This window comes from Thamnophis sirtalis, unplaced genomic scaffold (genome assembly GCF_051295495.1).
Source record: "Thamnophis sirtalis isolate CommonGarterSnake01/CBP01778 unplaced genomic scaffold, rThaSir2_p1.2 scaffold_15, whole genome shotgun sequence".
NCBI lineage: Eukaryota > Metazoa > Chordata > Lepidosauria > Squamata > Natricidae > Thamnophis > Thamnophis sirtalis.
This window is the reverse complement of record NW_028261395.1, coordinates 33,361,672-33,375,428: the sequence shown is the minus strand read 5'-3', so window position 1 is coordinate 33,375,428 and position 13,757 is coordinate 33,361,672. Positions and strand designations below refer to the sequence as shown.

At 40.4% G+C, this 13,757-nt stretch overlaps 1 protein-coding gene across 1 annotated transcript; it reads right to left on the bottom strand.

The window, feature by feature from the left end:
- Positions 1-567: 567 nt before the first annotated feature.
- KIFBP (kinesin family binding protein) lies at positions 568-13,273 on the bottom strand. The gene is made up of 7 exons (XM_014063321.2): positions 12,757-13,273; positions 9,718-9,816; positions 6,962-7,038; positions 6,697-6,880; positions 5,431-5,515; positions 3,887-3,996; positions 568-1,960 (listed from the first exon to the last, which is right to left on the bottom strand). Exons 1-7 carry the CDS (start codon positions 13,156-13,158, stop codon positions 1,082-1,084), a joined length of 1,836 nt encoding a protein of 611 aa, XP_013918796.1. The 5' UTR covers positions 13,159-13,273; the 3' UTR covers positions 568-1,081.
- Positions 13,274-13,757: the final 484 nt, after the last annotated feature.

Below are 13,757 nucleotides of genomic sequence, written 5' to 3'. Positions count from 1 at the left end.
ATAGAACTTTCCAGCCCATCTATATTAGAGTTAATGAAGATTTTATATATCCCCAGGATGTTTGCATTATGGACTAAGAATCTATTACTTTTAACTTTAGCACATTCAGACATGTATGGCTATGCAATGTACACTTGAGCACTAATTTCAATTGCTAGAGAATTGGAGTATATATCACTTTTAATGTACAGAAGAGGTTTTAAATATGTGGGAAACATCTTAACTTGAAATGTTATCTTGCTACACAAAGCAAAACTCTATACCCCGCTTGTCTCCCCACAGTATTGGGAGGGTTTTTTAATTTATCAATTTAAAAAATGAGATTCCTGAGGAATTAAGTTGAGGTTTTTTCCCCCAATCAATTTCTCTCTTCCTCCTGCTTTAAATATCTTTCCCATGACTAGGATTATGCAAAATGAAAACAAATGAACATTTGTAAAATTTAGGGTGCAGTGAAAAAAGGCCCCAACCTATAGCTGAAGAGAATATTTAAAAAAGAAGAAGAAATTAAGAGAGAGTTTCCACTGCTGTGAACAGATTAATTCTCACACAAAAGATGCCAAAAGATTTTTTTCCCATCAAGTATGTTTATTTACGGATTCCTCTAAAAGGGGATAGAAGGACAACATATACAAAAATGACACAATTAAATTAGTGATTTGTTAACAAAAATCTTAAATCTAAATCTGGATCAGTGCCACACAGCCAAGTGCCTAAGTTATGCTGATAGCTAGGACTGTACAAAACGTTCCCTAGTATAGGAAACAGCTGGAAAGCAACACTGCAGCTGGAAACTGGCCATGCAGTGGCAGGAGAAAAATATAAGGCAGGAAGGCTCGCATGTCAGAAGGGTGCAAATAGTACAGAGCATCAGTTGACCACTCACTGTATATTTAATATTGAAGTATGGGAGAGCAACTACACTGGACAGTTTTCAGTCTGAAATAGGTTCCATGCTGCCTGTCACAGCAGGCATTTGAAAGGAAAGTTGTTCAATTATTACAAAGAAACTGCCGTTAAGGGACACTCTCTTTTTAGACAGACATATTAATATTGCACACTGCCATGGAGAGAAAAGAAGTTATGTGGAAGTTAAAAGCTTTGCTTTTAGCCTTTCCATTCTGGTTGGAAGAAGATCAACCATTTCTCTACTCAGTTCTAGCTCAGTTTCAATAGCTTGGACCGCATCTGTGTGCTTCTCACAATAATCCACTAGAAATGAGTAATATTCCAAGGAGGACTGCATATTCTCCAGCTGCTTTTTGCCATCTGCAGTGATAAGCTTGCCATAAAGGCGTGCAATATGGAATTTGGCCACCATTGCAGGGCGTAGGACATCTTCCTCAAGGATTTCTGGGAAGATCTTATCAGGGTTCCTCAGTGAATCTAAGAAGAGCTCATAGAATTTCATGGCCATCTGAGCCAACGAATTTATTTTCTTGACTGTGTGGGAGTCAAGCTCTTCTAGTTTATTGCCAATGGCCACTTTTAAATCCATCATCTCATAATAGGTATCTGCCAATTCAAACTGAAGTTGTCTAGTGAGTAGCAGATAATACTGAGGATTTAAGCCGGAGTACAGTGGCTCCAGCATATCGATCCTACGCTTATGCATCTTGCAACGCCTCTCAAAATCATCTTCAAAGAAAGCCAGCACTTTAAATAAAGCACTGTGGTCTTGGATAATTTCAATGTGATCCGTGACATACCCATCTACCTGAAAGAACTCTTTGGCTTCATTGACATAGTTCTGACCTACTAAGAAGACTTCTCGGGCTTCTTTGAAGTCTAATGGAAACACACAACTCACTTTCTCTTCCATGGCCAAAATAGAATCACACAAATCACTCGTTCCAAAAAGAACAGCCTTTTTTCTTTCTTTTTCCTTCTCATCCTCCTCTTTTTCCTGCTGGGCTTTCAGTTCCACTTGCCTGTCTGGATCCAGCTCACCAATATTGTCCTAAAAATCAGCAGAATTGATTTTTAAACAATGGCTTGAATGTCACAGAATTAATTCCTTACATAAGGACAGTTCTAAGTTCTTAGTACAACAAAGACCACTCCAATTGTTTATAATTTCAATGAGACCAGTTCCAACATTTTTTTCCATCTTTTCCCCATAAAGAGTTTCCTATCTTTTCATTTGCAATTTGAAACTCTACAGCTAAGCTTTGCAACAATACTTTATGTATTACAAACTAGTTTCTCAGACTTCACTCGAATAACGTATATCACAACTAAAATAGGCGAATTATATCTAAAGGAAAGTCTCGTAAAGCAGTACACTTCACACTTGCAGTTTATGCGAATGTTTGTGAAAGGCTGACTTATTCACATCTGCCAAGATACCTGGAAATATATTTTGGTAGCCTGACAAGTATACATTCTGCTTGAAAAGAAATTAACAGACCACTATGAATGAGTCCTGCTTAATGCCTGCTGATTTGGTTGTGCCCTGATTCCACCTGAGGCCATGATTTATTTATTGTGTTGTGTGTGCTAGATATTCAAATATGATCCTTTTCCAATCCTTCAACAGAAATAATCCTAAACTCTTTTTTTATCTGACTTGGGAAACAAATCACAGAGGGAGCGGTTGTTGGCCATGCCTGCTATCAGGAGGTGCCAGCAAAACAATCCAAGCAGTGTGAGTTACTATGGTAATGATTGCATTACCGTTCTATACAAACACAGCCAATTCTTTAATAAGAAAGCAGTACTTTTGCTAAAAGCAATTTGCTGCTTTAGATGCACATAGTACAGTTCAACAATCTCGCAGCCCTTTGGTTCTGCACAAGGATTTTTTTTTCAATTTCTAGATGCATATTTAGACACAGAAACAGCCAAGCATAATATTCTATGAAGAAACTGTGACTAATTATTAAGCTGAAAGCAAAAATTATTTAAAACATCTCTTTAAACTCAAAAGTAGTAGAATGGGCAAAAACTACCATCACACATTCGTATATTTTTCTTTTAAGTGTACCTGATGCTGCCTTTTTTGTACTTATAGTTGATAGACACACAATTAAGAGTTTGTTACGGAAACAGAAGCCTGTGTATGCTGTTATATGCCACACTTAATTTCCAGAACCTAACTAGTTCCTATCTTTGGAGATGTAGCAGATACCTCGAGGATGAGCAATTTGTGGCTTACAAGCATCCAAAACTGCCCCATAGCCTCCCCTTCTTATCGTCTGCCTGAGAAATTAGGCCCCTCAAGAAAACTCATAGGATTCCCCCCCTTTTTTTTAAACCCTAACATTCACTTCTGCTCCACTGATATCTTATCCCACAGCATTTTTTGTAACGTCGTCTACTGCTGCTTGGTGGTGGGGAAGAGTTTTGAATGAGATGTTTGTACCATGCTTAATGGCAGGAGTAAATTAATATGCATGTAAGATATGAGAATTGCTTCATAGGGAGCCGAGGTAGCGCAGTGATTAGAGTGCAAGCTACTTCAGTTGACTGCTAGCTGCAGTTCAACAGTTCAAATCTCACCAGGCTCAAGGTTGATTCCTCCTTCCCTCCTTCCGAGGTGGGTAAAATGAGGAGCCCGATTGTTAGGGGCAAATAGGCTGACTCTCTAAACTGCTTAGAGAGGGCTGTAAAAGCACTATGAATAGGTATGTAAGTCTAAGTGCTATTGCTATATATGAGAAAAAATGAATTCTACGTTCACATTTTTGCCCCTTTGTCCTGATCCAGTTATTGATACAGAACTGCTACTGAAAATTAGTCTTAAAGTAATGTAGGGCTAGGATGAAATAGGCTCCTTCTCTCTTAAGGCTTCGGTTTCAGTAGGAGATGTATAATTATTTAGGTTTATAGTTACAAAAGTAAACAGCAACAAATGACAGTTATTTACATATGGTCCCTTGCATACCTCAAGCAGCTTTCGGGCTTCCTGTAACAGGTTCAAACAGTATTTAATCCAACACCTTGCAATTTCAGCTTTTTTCTGTCGAAGATCTTGCTGGTCTTGTTCGGATTCGTCTGATTTTAAAAATATAACATGCGTTAAGCTGGCCCCCTCCAGTTAGACCTGGAAGAGTTTTCTCAGAAAAGAACATTTCAAAATCCCAACTTTCATTCTTAATAGCTATATTAATAGCCGATTATATAGCCAAAATCTGATTCTGAAACTATTCCATATACTGACATTGATCAATTTCATGACACTTCCTTGGCTCTGTGAATTTCCATTTGGGAAAGGCAGGATATAAACACAATTTAGAAGTGAAACATAACCTGTTTCCCTGAAGATAAGACCTCCCTGGATAATAAGCTCAATCGAGGTTTTTGAGCGCATGCGCTAAAATAAGCCCTCCCCTAGAATATTTAAATGCATGTGCTGCTGGTCCCTGCCATTTCTTGGGGGGGGGGAACATGCAACATGCACCCCACATGCACCTGCCATCCACACAGAATGGCCTTGCAGAGGCCGCTCCTGAAAACCTAGCTACCATGCCCTTTCTCTTAGTGGCAGAAATAGAGACAGAACATCTTGCCCTCTTTGGATCAGCTGATCCGCAGGCCATGGGCCGAGGTTAAGGGCCTCCTGTACCTCAAAAATAATAAGACCTTCCCAAAAATAAGGCCGCTTATTTCAGGGGTCAAAAGGAAATAAGACCCTGTCTTATTTTCAGGAAAACACAGTAGTTTTCCTAATAGGATTAAAATAATTTAAATCAATTTCTATATCAACCCTCCAAGTAAAAATAATACATAAAACGAGCAGAGTTTATTGCAAATATAAATTATATTAATAAAGGAACCTATCAAATGTTTTCTTCCTTCCTTCTGCCTAAAGGCAAAATAGCAAAGCCATTTCCCCCTTAGCATTAGCATGGCAGTAGCCTAAATCCATACCAAAACCTTCACAATGATATAAGCATAACAATGAAAATAAAGTCTTATTTGGAGTACTTATAACCAACTTTCTCAATGTACCTGAATATTTAAAATAATGTAAAAATTACTAGGGATAGCCAAAAGCATACACAGTGTAAGTTTTCCCTCACTTCACTTTCCTGTTAATTAATTTCTGGGCCAGGGTAGATTTTAGAGGAAATGGCTGCTAGAAGAGTACGTCTGGCTCATGGTGAAATTTCCTCTCAAGCTGCTATTTTTCTCTCTGACCGTTTTTACTCCTACTGGCTGATGCAAGAGAAACAGTAGGGGCAGAAACATTTATAAGCTATCTGAAGAAATTCTAGTTTGCTAAAAGGAGATATTTATACTTTTTTCCCCCTCAACTGAACCCTCATTTTAATGTTACAAAAATCAACTCGATGGTGAAACTGATTGAATGAGACAAAGATGAAGGGGAACAATGGCTGGAGTCAAGAAAAGAAAGCAAGGCATTTAGCATTGACACTAAGCCAAAATCAATATCACCCCAGTTAAAACTGGAATGAGGATACTTACTGTCTTCTGCAGATGGCATATGTCCAGCTTCGCCAATGATGACACTGGCAGCTGCTAAACAATGCCTGGATTCCATGAAACATTGCTGTAGGGAAATGATATAATGGTGCTTGTTTTGGGACCATAATACAATCCTAGATTTCAGTTAAAATACTTTAATGTTAGCGTTCTGAAATTAGATGACCTACTATGTTGCTTAACCTTATAGCTGAAAAACCAGACAGCAAATAAAATTTTGCCTGTATAAAAATTGTTCCAAAAGAGAACATCATTCAAAAATGAAGAAGTATTTATATGCTTGTCACCACCAATTTTTTGCTACTTAAGACATTATTGAATATAACTTTCACTTATATAAAAGCCAGAGACTCTAAAAAGGCATTGCACGTTTTGCCAAATATCTTTATTATGTTCTTTGATTAGTCTTTGACCAGCCTTTATAATAAAAAGTACAGTAAAATAATGGTTTAATAACAACAATTAGTTCTTAAGAAATGGAAAACATAATGAGATTAAAACAGCATGTCCACTTAAAAAAAAATTGCACAGCTGTTTGACATGGTAAAAAAATTGGCCACCTGATTTGTAAGTGTCCCTTAAAAATAATACATACAATCTGCATGGCCCTCTTATTTGGAAATGTTTGGTGCAATCAAAGCATGTCTTGGGGCATCATACAAGGGGCACCATATGTGAACATAGGCAACTTGCAGTTATTTTTGTCAAGGGAAGTGTATATAACAGTATACAGAATAAGAGAGTTGGAAAATACTATTATTTCATCTCTGTCAGTAAGAATTAAATCCTCTAGTTCCCATCTCTACCTTTTGGGAGATAAACATGCTGCCCAAATCCTAATATTTAAGATAATTTCTGTAGCAATATTTTACTGATCTGTGTGCAAGGGTATGTGAACATAAATATGTACATCTATTTTATATCGTAGTCTTAAAATAAAGCTCACTACACTGATATATTCTTTAATATTTGTCAATTAAACAGTATTATTTTGAGATTTCATAGCTACTCTTATAATATGTCTAATTATTATGCATTATTGACTCAGCTTTGATCAAAATGTAGGAAAACAAGTTATGTAACTGAAAATCAATGTCAGATCTATTTGCTTGACAAAATAATTTTAACAGCAATCCAGTTCAACCAGGTGAGTCCATGCGGGAATCTAATGCCTGCCAATAAGCATCATCCTTTTAATATTTTGATTTAACAAATAAGATACACAGAAGAAAATACTGAAATAATTACCTTGGTGAGATAATATTGAGACAAAATGGCTGCATTGAGAGCCCATTCTATTGGGTAGTAGCCACTATACTCAAGCTGCCGTTTGAGAGTGGTGTGGCAATACTGGGCAGCTTTTTCAGTCATTTCCAGGTGTTGGTAGACTTGGGCCAGATAATACAGTGTATGAGTATAGACTTTCTCAAACCTGGAGAAACAACGTCTTAGTTTTAATGATACAAAATAAACTCTTTCACCAATTTCCATTTCATTTTTTTAACTCACCCACCTTTTTGATCGCTCTTGGTCTGAGTGTTTCTCTTCCATCATGAAGTGCTCGCTGGAATCAAGTGGAGGATTCCCATTCTGCAAAACACAGCATGTGCTGAAGGTAACATACAGCAAACTTGTGCTCACTCTGCTGGCTGCATTGAGGTACTACGGCAAAACCTGTTTAGAACTAGGATACACTCTAAGGCAGAGGTGTCAACCTCCATTTCACTGAGGGCCGCATCAGGGTTGTGTTTGAACTCGGGGGTGGGTGGGAGGGGGATAGACGTGGCCAGGGTGGATGTGGCCAGATCGACATCACTCGTGTAAGGGACGCCTGTGGTGGCCTGAGCACTTTGCTAGTGACAACAAGCTCCCAAGCGCTGTTTTCGGCTGCAATGGCCTCCTGCAACCCTCTGCCAGTGAAAATGGAGCACAGGAGGGCTGCATGCAGCCCTCCCAAGTTCTGTCTTTGCTGGCAGAGGCACCGCGGGCTAGTCCTTCAGTGTTTCCAGGGTGGCGCCGCAGGCCAGATCTAAGCATTCTGGAGGACCGGATCCATCCCCCAAGCCTTGACACCCCTGCTCCAAGGAATCACTCCAAACGTATAAACAAAATGAAATAGCAGAAATTAAAGACAATTCAATTGTTTCTCCTTAGGAGAAAAAAATTATTTCAATTTATATGACGGCCCATCTCAAATTCATGACCCTGGGCAGCTAACAATAGTTAAGGGCACTAACCAAAACACAAAGCAATAAAAAAAAAAACAAGAGACATACAAATAACAAAACTGGCTCTACTAGACATCCAGATCACTGAGCTTTATTGCATAGCATACACTGCTAATCACATAGGTTTAACATATATTCCATCTTCCTTATTCCAACGAAAGAGAACTGATAGAAAGGAAACATTTTTAAACCAAGGACAGGTAATCTAGCGCCCAGAGATATCAATGTGCACATGACCTTTTCTGCCCTTAAGTACTTAAGGTAATAAAAATAAATAACTTAAAAACTGGTGTATCACTGTAGTTAAGTACGTAACAAGGTTGTAAGATGAATCTGGCTTCCCCATTGATTTTGTCAAGTCCCAAAAGATGAACACATGATGCCAGGACACTCATAAATATGAGTCAGTTGTCAAACATCTGAATTTTGATTACATACTATGGGGATGCTGCATCGGTCATAAGTGTGAAAAACAAATAGTAGGTCATTTTTTCAATGCCATTGTAACTTTGAACAACTTTGTTGTTAAGTCTAGGATCACCTGTACTAATGAGTTGAGTAACATACTGTATTTTTTGAACTATAAGCCGCACCGGAGTATAAAACGCACCAAGATTTTGAAGTGGTAAATTAAAAAAAAGATTTTTGCACTCTGCAGGGCTCCCAAACCCTCTGCATGCCTCGTTTTTTGTGAAAAATGGGGCATGCAGAGAGTTTGAGAGGCCTGCAAAGTACTCCTGGGGGCTGGCAAGGCAAAAATGAGCAAAAACGGCAATGTTTCGCGAAAACAGGCCTGTTTTTTTCAAAAAACACGGCATGCATAGGCTTTGGGAGGCTTGTAGAGTGCTCCTGGAGTTGGTGAGGGGACAAAAATGGCCCATTTTTCGCTCATTTTTGCCCTCCCCAGCCCACAGGAGCACTTTGCAGGCCTCCCAAAGCCCATGCATGTCCATTTTTGTGAAGGGGGTGGGGTTTCGGAAGGTCAAAAATGCTGTATTCAGTGTACAAGACGCACCCAGATTTTCACCCTCTTTTTTGGAGGGGAAAAGGTGTGTCTTATACTCCAAAAAATACAGTAATTTGTATTACAGTACATGGTTTGGTAATCCCTCGGAATGAAAGGCAGGCCGAACATTTCTAAATTAAAAGAAAAACAGAAAGGTCCAAATGGAATGCTTTTTTTAACCTCTATTAGGGAGCATCCAATCAGATACGATCCTGTAGAACTTGGATACACTTCTATGGAGTGGAATGACATAAAGATAATAACAGATCTGGTATGGTAAAGACCACTAATGAGTAAATTCATGTAAAAGATGAAGCCTGGCAAAGAACCCATTAAAATTGTATTTGAAGAACTGGCTTGTTACTTCTAGTTGAAAGAAAATTCAGTTACATAAGACCTGAACAATAACACAAACCAAGTGAAATATTTTCTACATTCATATGCATTCATTCACCAATTTTCTGCTATAATTCATTAAAATATGTCTGAAGATGTCTCCTGGGGTAGCTGCAGATATAAATAGAGCCAAAGATGGCTATAACAATAGATCCATTGTGCTAAATGTAACAATATAACAAAATCAACTGATTGTAATGCATGGTGAATTTGGCCCCCATTACAAAGTGCTTTATAAAAAAACAATGAAATTTGATTGTTCTTTGTAGCATTATAGCCACACAACAATACTCTTACTGGAATATTTCAATACAACTGGTAAAACTAACAGAAGTAATGGTAAGATTGTTTTGGAAATGCTTTAATAGCTAAAATGTTTAAAATGTTAATGCAATTTAATGTTGCATGGACACTAATATTCTAAGCAATTTTTGCACCGATGTTTAAACATCAATATTTTTTTTGCAATTGCAACATTTGATATCTCAGGTACATTTAGCTATCAATTTTCAAAAGCATGACACATAAGAGGAAAACCTTTAAAAATCTTTGCAGGCATTTTTTTCAGAAAACTCAATCATCCACATAAGTAGCCAAGGAATACCACAAAATTATGAAGTAAACTGATTCACGTATTACCTCTTTCATGTACTGGTTATATAAAGCCTCTGCAGATTCCAGATAAGTCTGTGCTGTTTTAATGTCATTTCTTTCTGACCAGAGGATACCCAGATTATTCTACAAAACATGAACAAGTGGGTTATTTTTTAAAATGATAAATGGCACATAATAGATAACCTGTAACTGAAATTACATGGGAGTAATATGGGGATCATTTCAGAAACAAATACTATATGAACTGCACTAAACAGAAATTCACTAGAGTCGGGAACGGCTAGCACATATGTGCAAGGAGAACCTTTACGTTTACCTTTAAACAGAAATATTATAATCATTTCAAGTACTGGAAACATTTCATGCTTTATTCAGGAGAAACTCCTAGGAAACAAGCTGTATTTGATATCAATTTTACCTACGAGGAGCAGTAAAAATTATTTAAATTATTGCATCAGATAATTATTTTCAATTCTATAATTTTAAAGAAAATATTGGATAGTTGAAGGCATAATTTAAGCAGGATGTTACTAACTATGGTTCCTTATTGTTCAATGTTATTTGGCAGGAAATAAAGGAATTTTTAAGAATGTAATGTAAAATTCCTGACTTCCCAGAATGACTCTGTGAATAACTGAACAGGCATTCAACTCTGCCTTCAACAGCACAGGATATTCCTAAGCTGTGAATGGAAATGATGCTCACTTCCAACAGAGCAGTATATACTAGCTCCCTTATGGACCAGTCTATTGCCTGTATGCTAGATAGAACAGCTGAACTTCCTTGATGACTATCAGAAACACAGAATTGATGACAGCAAAGAGACACAGCATGCTAGACTGATACCATTCCCACCCACCCATCCATCCCCAAACCCTTATGTCGCCTAGAATAGATATTTCTCTTGCAGGCTTCCAGTATGAAGTAGGGGAAAATCATTCTAATCATTAAATGGTAAAGTTCTTATTCTGATTTGTGAAAGATGCAAAGGCGTTTCACTGGGTCTCTTATTAAGCAAATTCCAAAGCTTATCCCTACAGGGTAGCCACTTTGAGGAATTGATCAAGGCAATTCTGCAGTCTGATCAAAGCTTGCAACAGATCACTAAAACGCTGAAAACAATAGGCCTGTGAACACTGAAACACCATCCACATTGCAATATTCTGCTTTTACCAGCTCAATACAGACTAAAGCCTTATTACCCAACTCTCAGAATTTTGCATCACTGTTCAGAGGGGCCTTTTATCAACTCAGTATTTTCTTTTACTATTCGAAAATACACAAACATGTAAGAGCTAACACAGCGTTCTCAACACACTCCTCCATACAGGACTGCCTGATGGGCAGTTGCCTGTGGGCCCCACGAGCATAGGGGCCCAATACTAATCTGTGTATGTTAACCCTTCAATGCACCTTGCATCATAGAAACACAGCAACACATTTATTACATTTTACTGCATGTTTTAAAATTAATAGGTAAAGGTTCCCCTCGTACATATGTGTTAGTCGTTCCCGACTCTAGAGGGCAGTGCTCATATCTGTTTCAAAGCCGAAGAGCAAGCGCTGTCTGAAGATGTCTCCGTGGTCATGTGGCCGGCATGACTAAACGTGAAGGCGCACAGAGCGCTGTTGCCTTCGCTTCAAAGGTGGTTCCTATTTATCTACTTGCATTTTTACCTGCTTTTGAGCTGCTAGGTTGGCAGAAGCTGGGACAAGTAACAGGAACTCACTCCATTACCCGGCGCTAGGGATTCGAACTGCTGAAGTGCCAACTTTTCTGACTGACAAGCTCAGCATCTTAGCCACTGAGCCACTATGTTCCTTTTTAATTAATACTAACATGCAAATGCAGATTTGATTTCATCGACCATTTACATTTTTTATTCCTGGGAGTAGTTGTCATAGGTGTTCCAGTATACACTGCTTTGCCAGGGGGGCCATCATGCTGTTAAGACAGCCACGTGACCCGTCAAATGCACGCCCGTCAAAAGCGCGCTGACAAAACCGCGGCGAAAAAACAGCGAGGACGAAATCGCGCCCACAGAAGCGCGCCGATAAATGCGCACCGACAAAAGCGTGATTAGGGTTAAGGTAAGGGTTAGGGTTAGGGTATTACGTTGTTTTTGCGTTGTTTCTTGATGGCGTGCTTTCGTCGGCGCGCATTTATCGGCGCACTTCTGTGGGCGTGATTTTATCCTCGCTGTTTTCTCACCACGGTTTTGTCACCGCGCTTTTGTCAAGCGCGCATTTGTCGGTGAACCAGACAGCCCTGCCTCCAAACAGGCCTTCTGACTTCAAAAACTCCACTCACTGGAAAATTCTGAGAGCTAGTCGATACATGTCAAAGCAGCCCAAGTTCCTGGATCCGAGCTGGCTGGCTAAGGGAAAAAGCTTGCAGAATGCAACATTTCCATCCCTGTCTTACCGTATATTGGATGCTGTGCTCCCTCCCCAATCCTAGCACCCTTGTCCCCAAATGAAGCAACACCATCACTCTGCTAAACAACTAATTCCTCACCACTGTCAAAGTATTCACTAAGGCTGTTTTGCTATTACTATTAGTCTTCTCATCGTTCCTATCACCCATCTCCTCCCCCTTATGACTGCAGGACTGTAACTTTGTTGCTTGTATCCTTACTATTTATGTGGATTTTTATTGTTTCCTGATTGCTTATTTGTTATCCTATGACTATCATTAAGTGTTGTACCTTATGATTCTTGATGGATGTATCTTTTCTTTTATGTACACCGACAGCATATGCACCAGACAAATTCCTTGTGTGCCCAATCACACTTGGCCAATAAAGAATCCCCTCCTATTCTTTATCCTATCCAATCCTATATCCTATCCTCTGTCCTATCCTCTTATCCTCTATCCTGTCCTATCCTATATTCTATCTCCTCTCTTATCCCATCTCCTCTCCTCTATCCTATCTCCTATCCGCCCCTGCCTCCCATCCTTGGCGGCCTCCCCCAGATGTGCCGGGGGACGCTCCCATCCGCTCTAAGCGGGCGGGCGAGGCAGGCTCCTGCTTGAGGTGGGGGGGGGGGTCCTTCCCGCACCTGGGCTTGGATGTAGAGGGAGACGCAGTCGCGGGAGAGGCGGTGTCGCTCCAGCAGCTGCAGGCACTTGACCAGGTGCTCCTCGCCGGCGGAGCACTCCTGGGTATCGGTGTGGTTCACTCCCAGCTCGTATTCCACCACGGCCAGGCGCACCGCGCGGAGCCGCTGCTCGCCCTCGGCGGACGCCTCCTCATCCTCCTCCTCCTGGCCAGGGCCGCGAGCGCCTTCGGCTTCCCCGGCGCCCAGCAGCTGCTTCAGGCCTTCGAGCAGCTCCCGCGCGCCGTACTTGGAGCGGTAGGGCTCGGTGTCCGGGTCCTTCTTGGACTCCACGTAGGAGAGGTTGAGGGCGCTGTGGAAAGTCTCGCACAATGAGGCCCACTCGGCCGCCGCCGCCGCCGCCATTTGCCCACTCTCGACGCTGCCTTCGCGGAGGACGCCGCTTGCAGCTGCTCTCGGCTGGCGTCGCCGGACCCCCCTCCCGGCGCTCTCTCGCTCTCTCTCCGATAGTCCGCATGCGCAGAGAGAGAGAGAGAGAGAGAGAGAGACGTTCGCTCACGCGCCTGGTTTTCCCTCAGTCAAAATGGAACAGCCGTCGCCGCCGCGGGAAGTTTTTCGTGACAACGGTCGCTAAGCAACCACGGACTCTTAAGAGAAACACCTTCGTTCAAGGGTTCCTCTAGAACGGGTCTCCAACCTTGGCAACTTTAAGACCGCTGGACTTCAATTCCCAGAATTCCTCAGCCAGCTTTGCTGAGGAATTCTGGGAGTTGAAGTCCACAAGTCTTAAAGTTGCCAAGATTTGTTGTTAGTTGCGACCACATGGACAACGTTCCTCCAGGCCGTCCTGTCTTCTACCATCATCTGGAGCTCACGCTGATAACTAATCAAATGAAATGTTTAATATACAAAATTAAATTTGAGGATGTTATTAACAGTAAAACAGAATAATAGATGGAAATGATATGTTAAATATTAACTTGAGGCAAATAATGTCAATATAT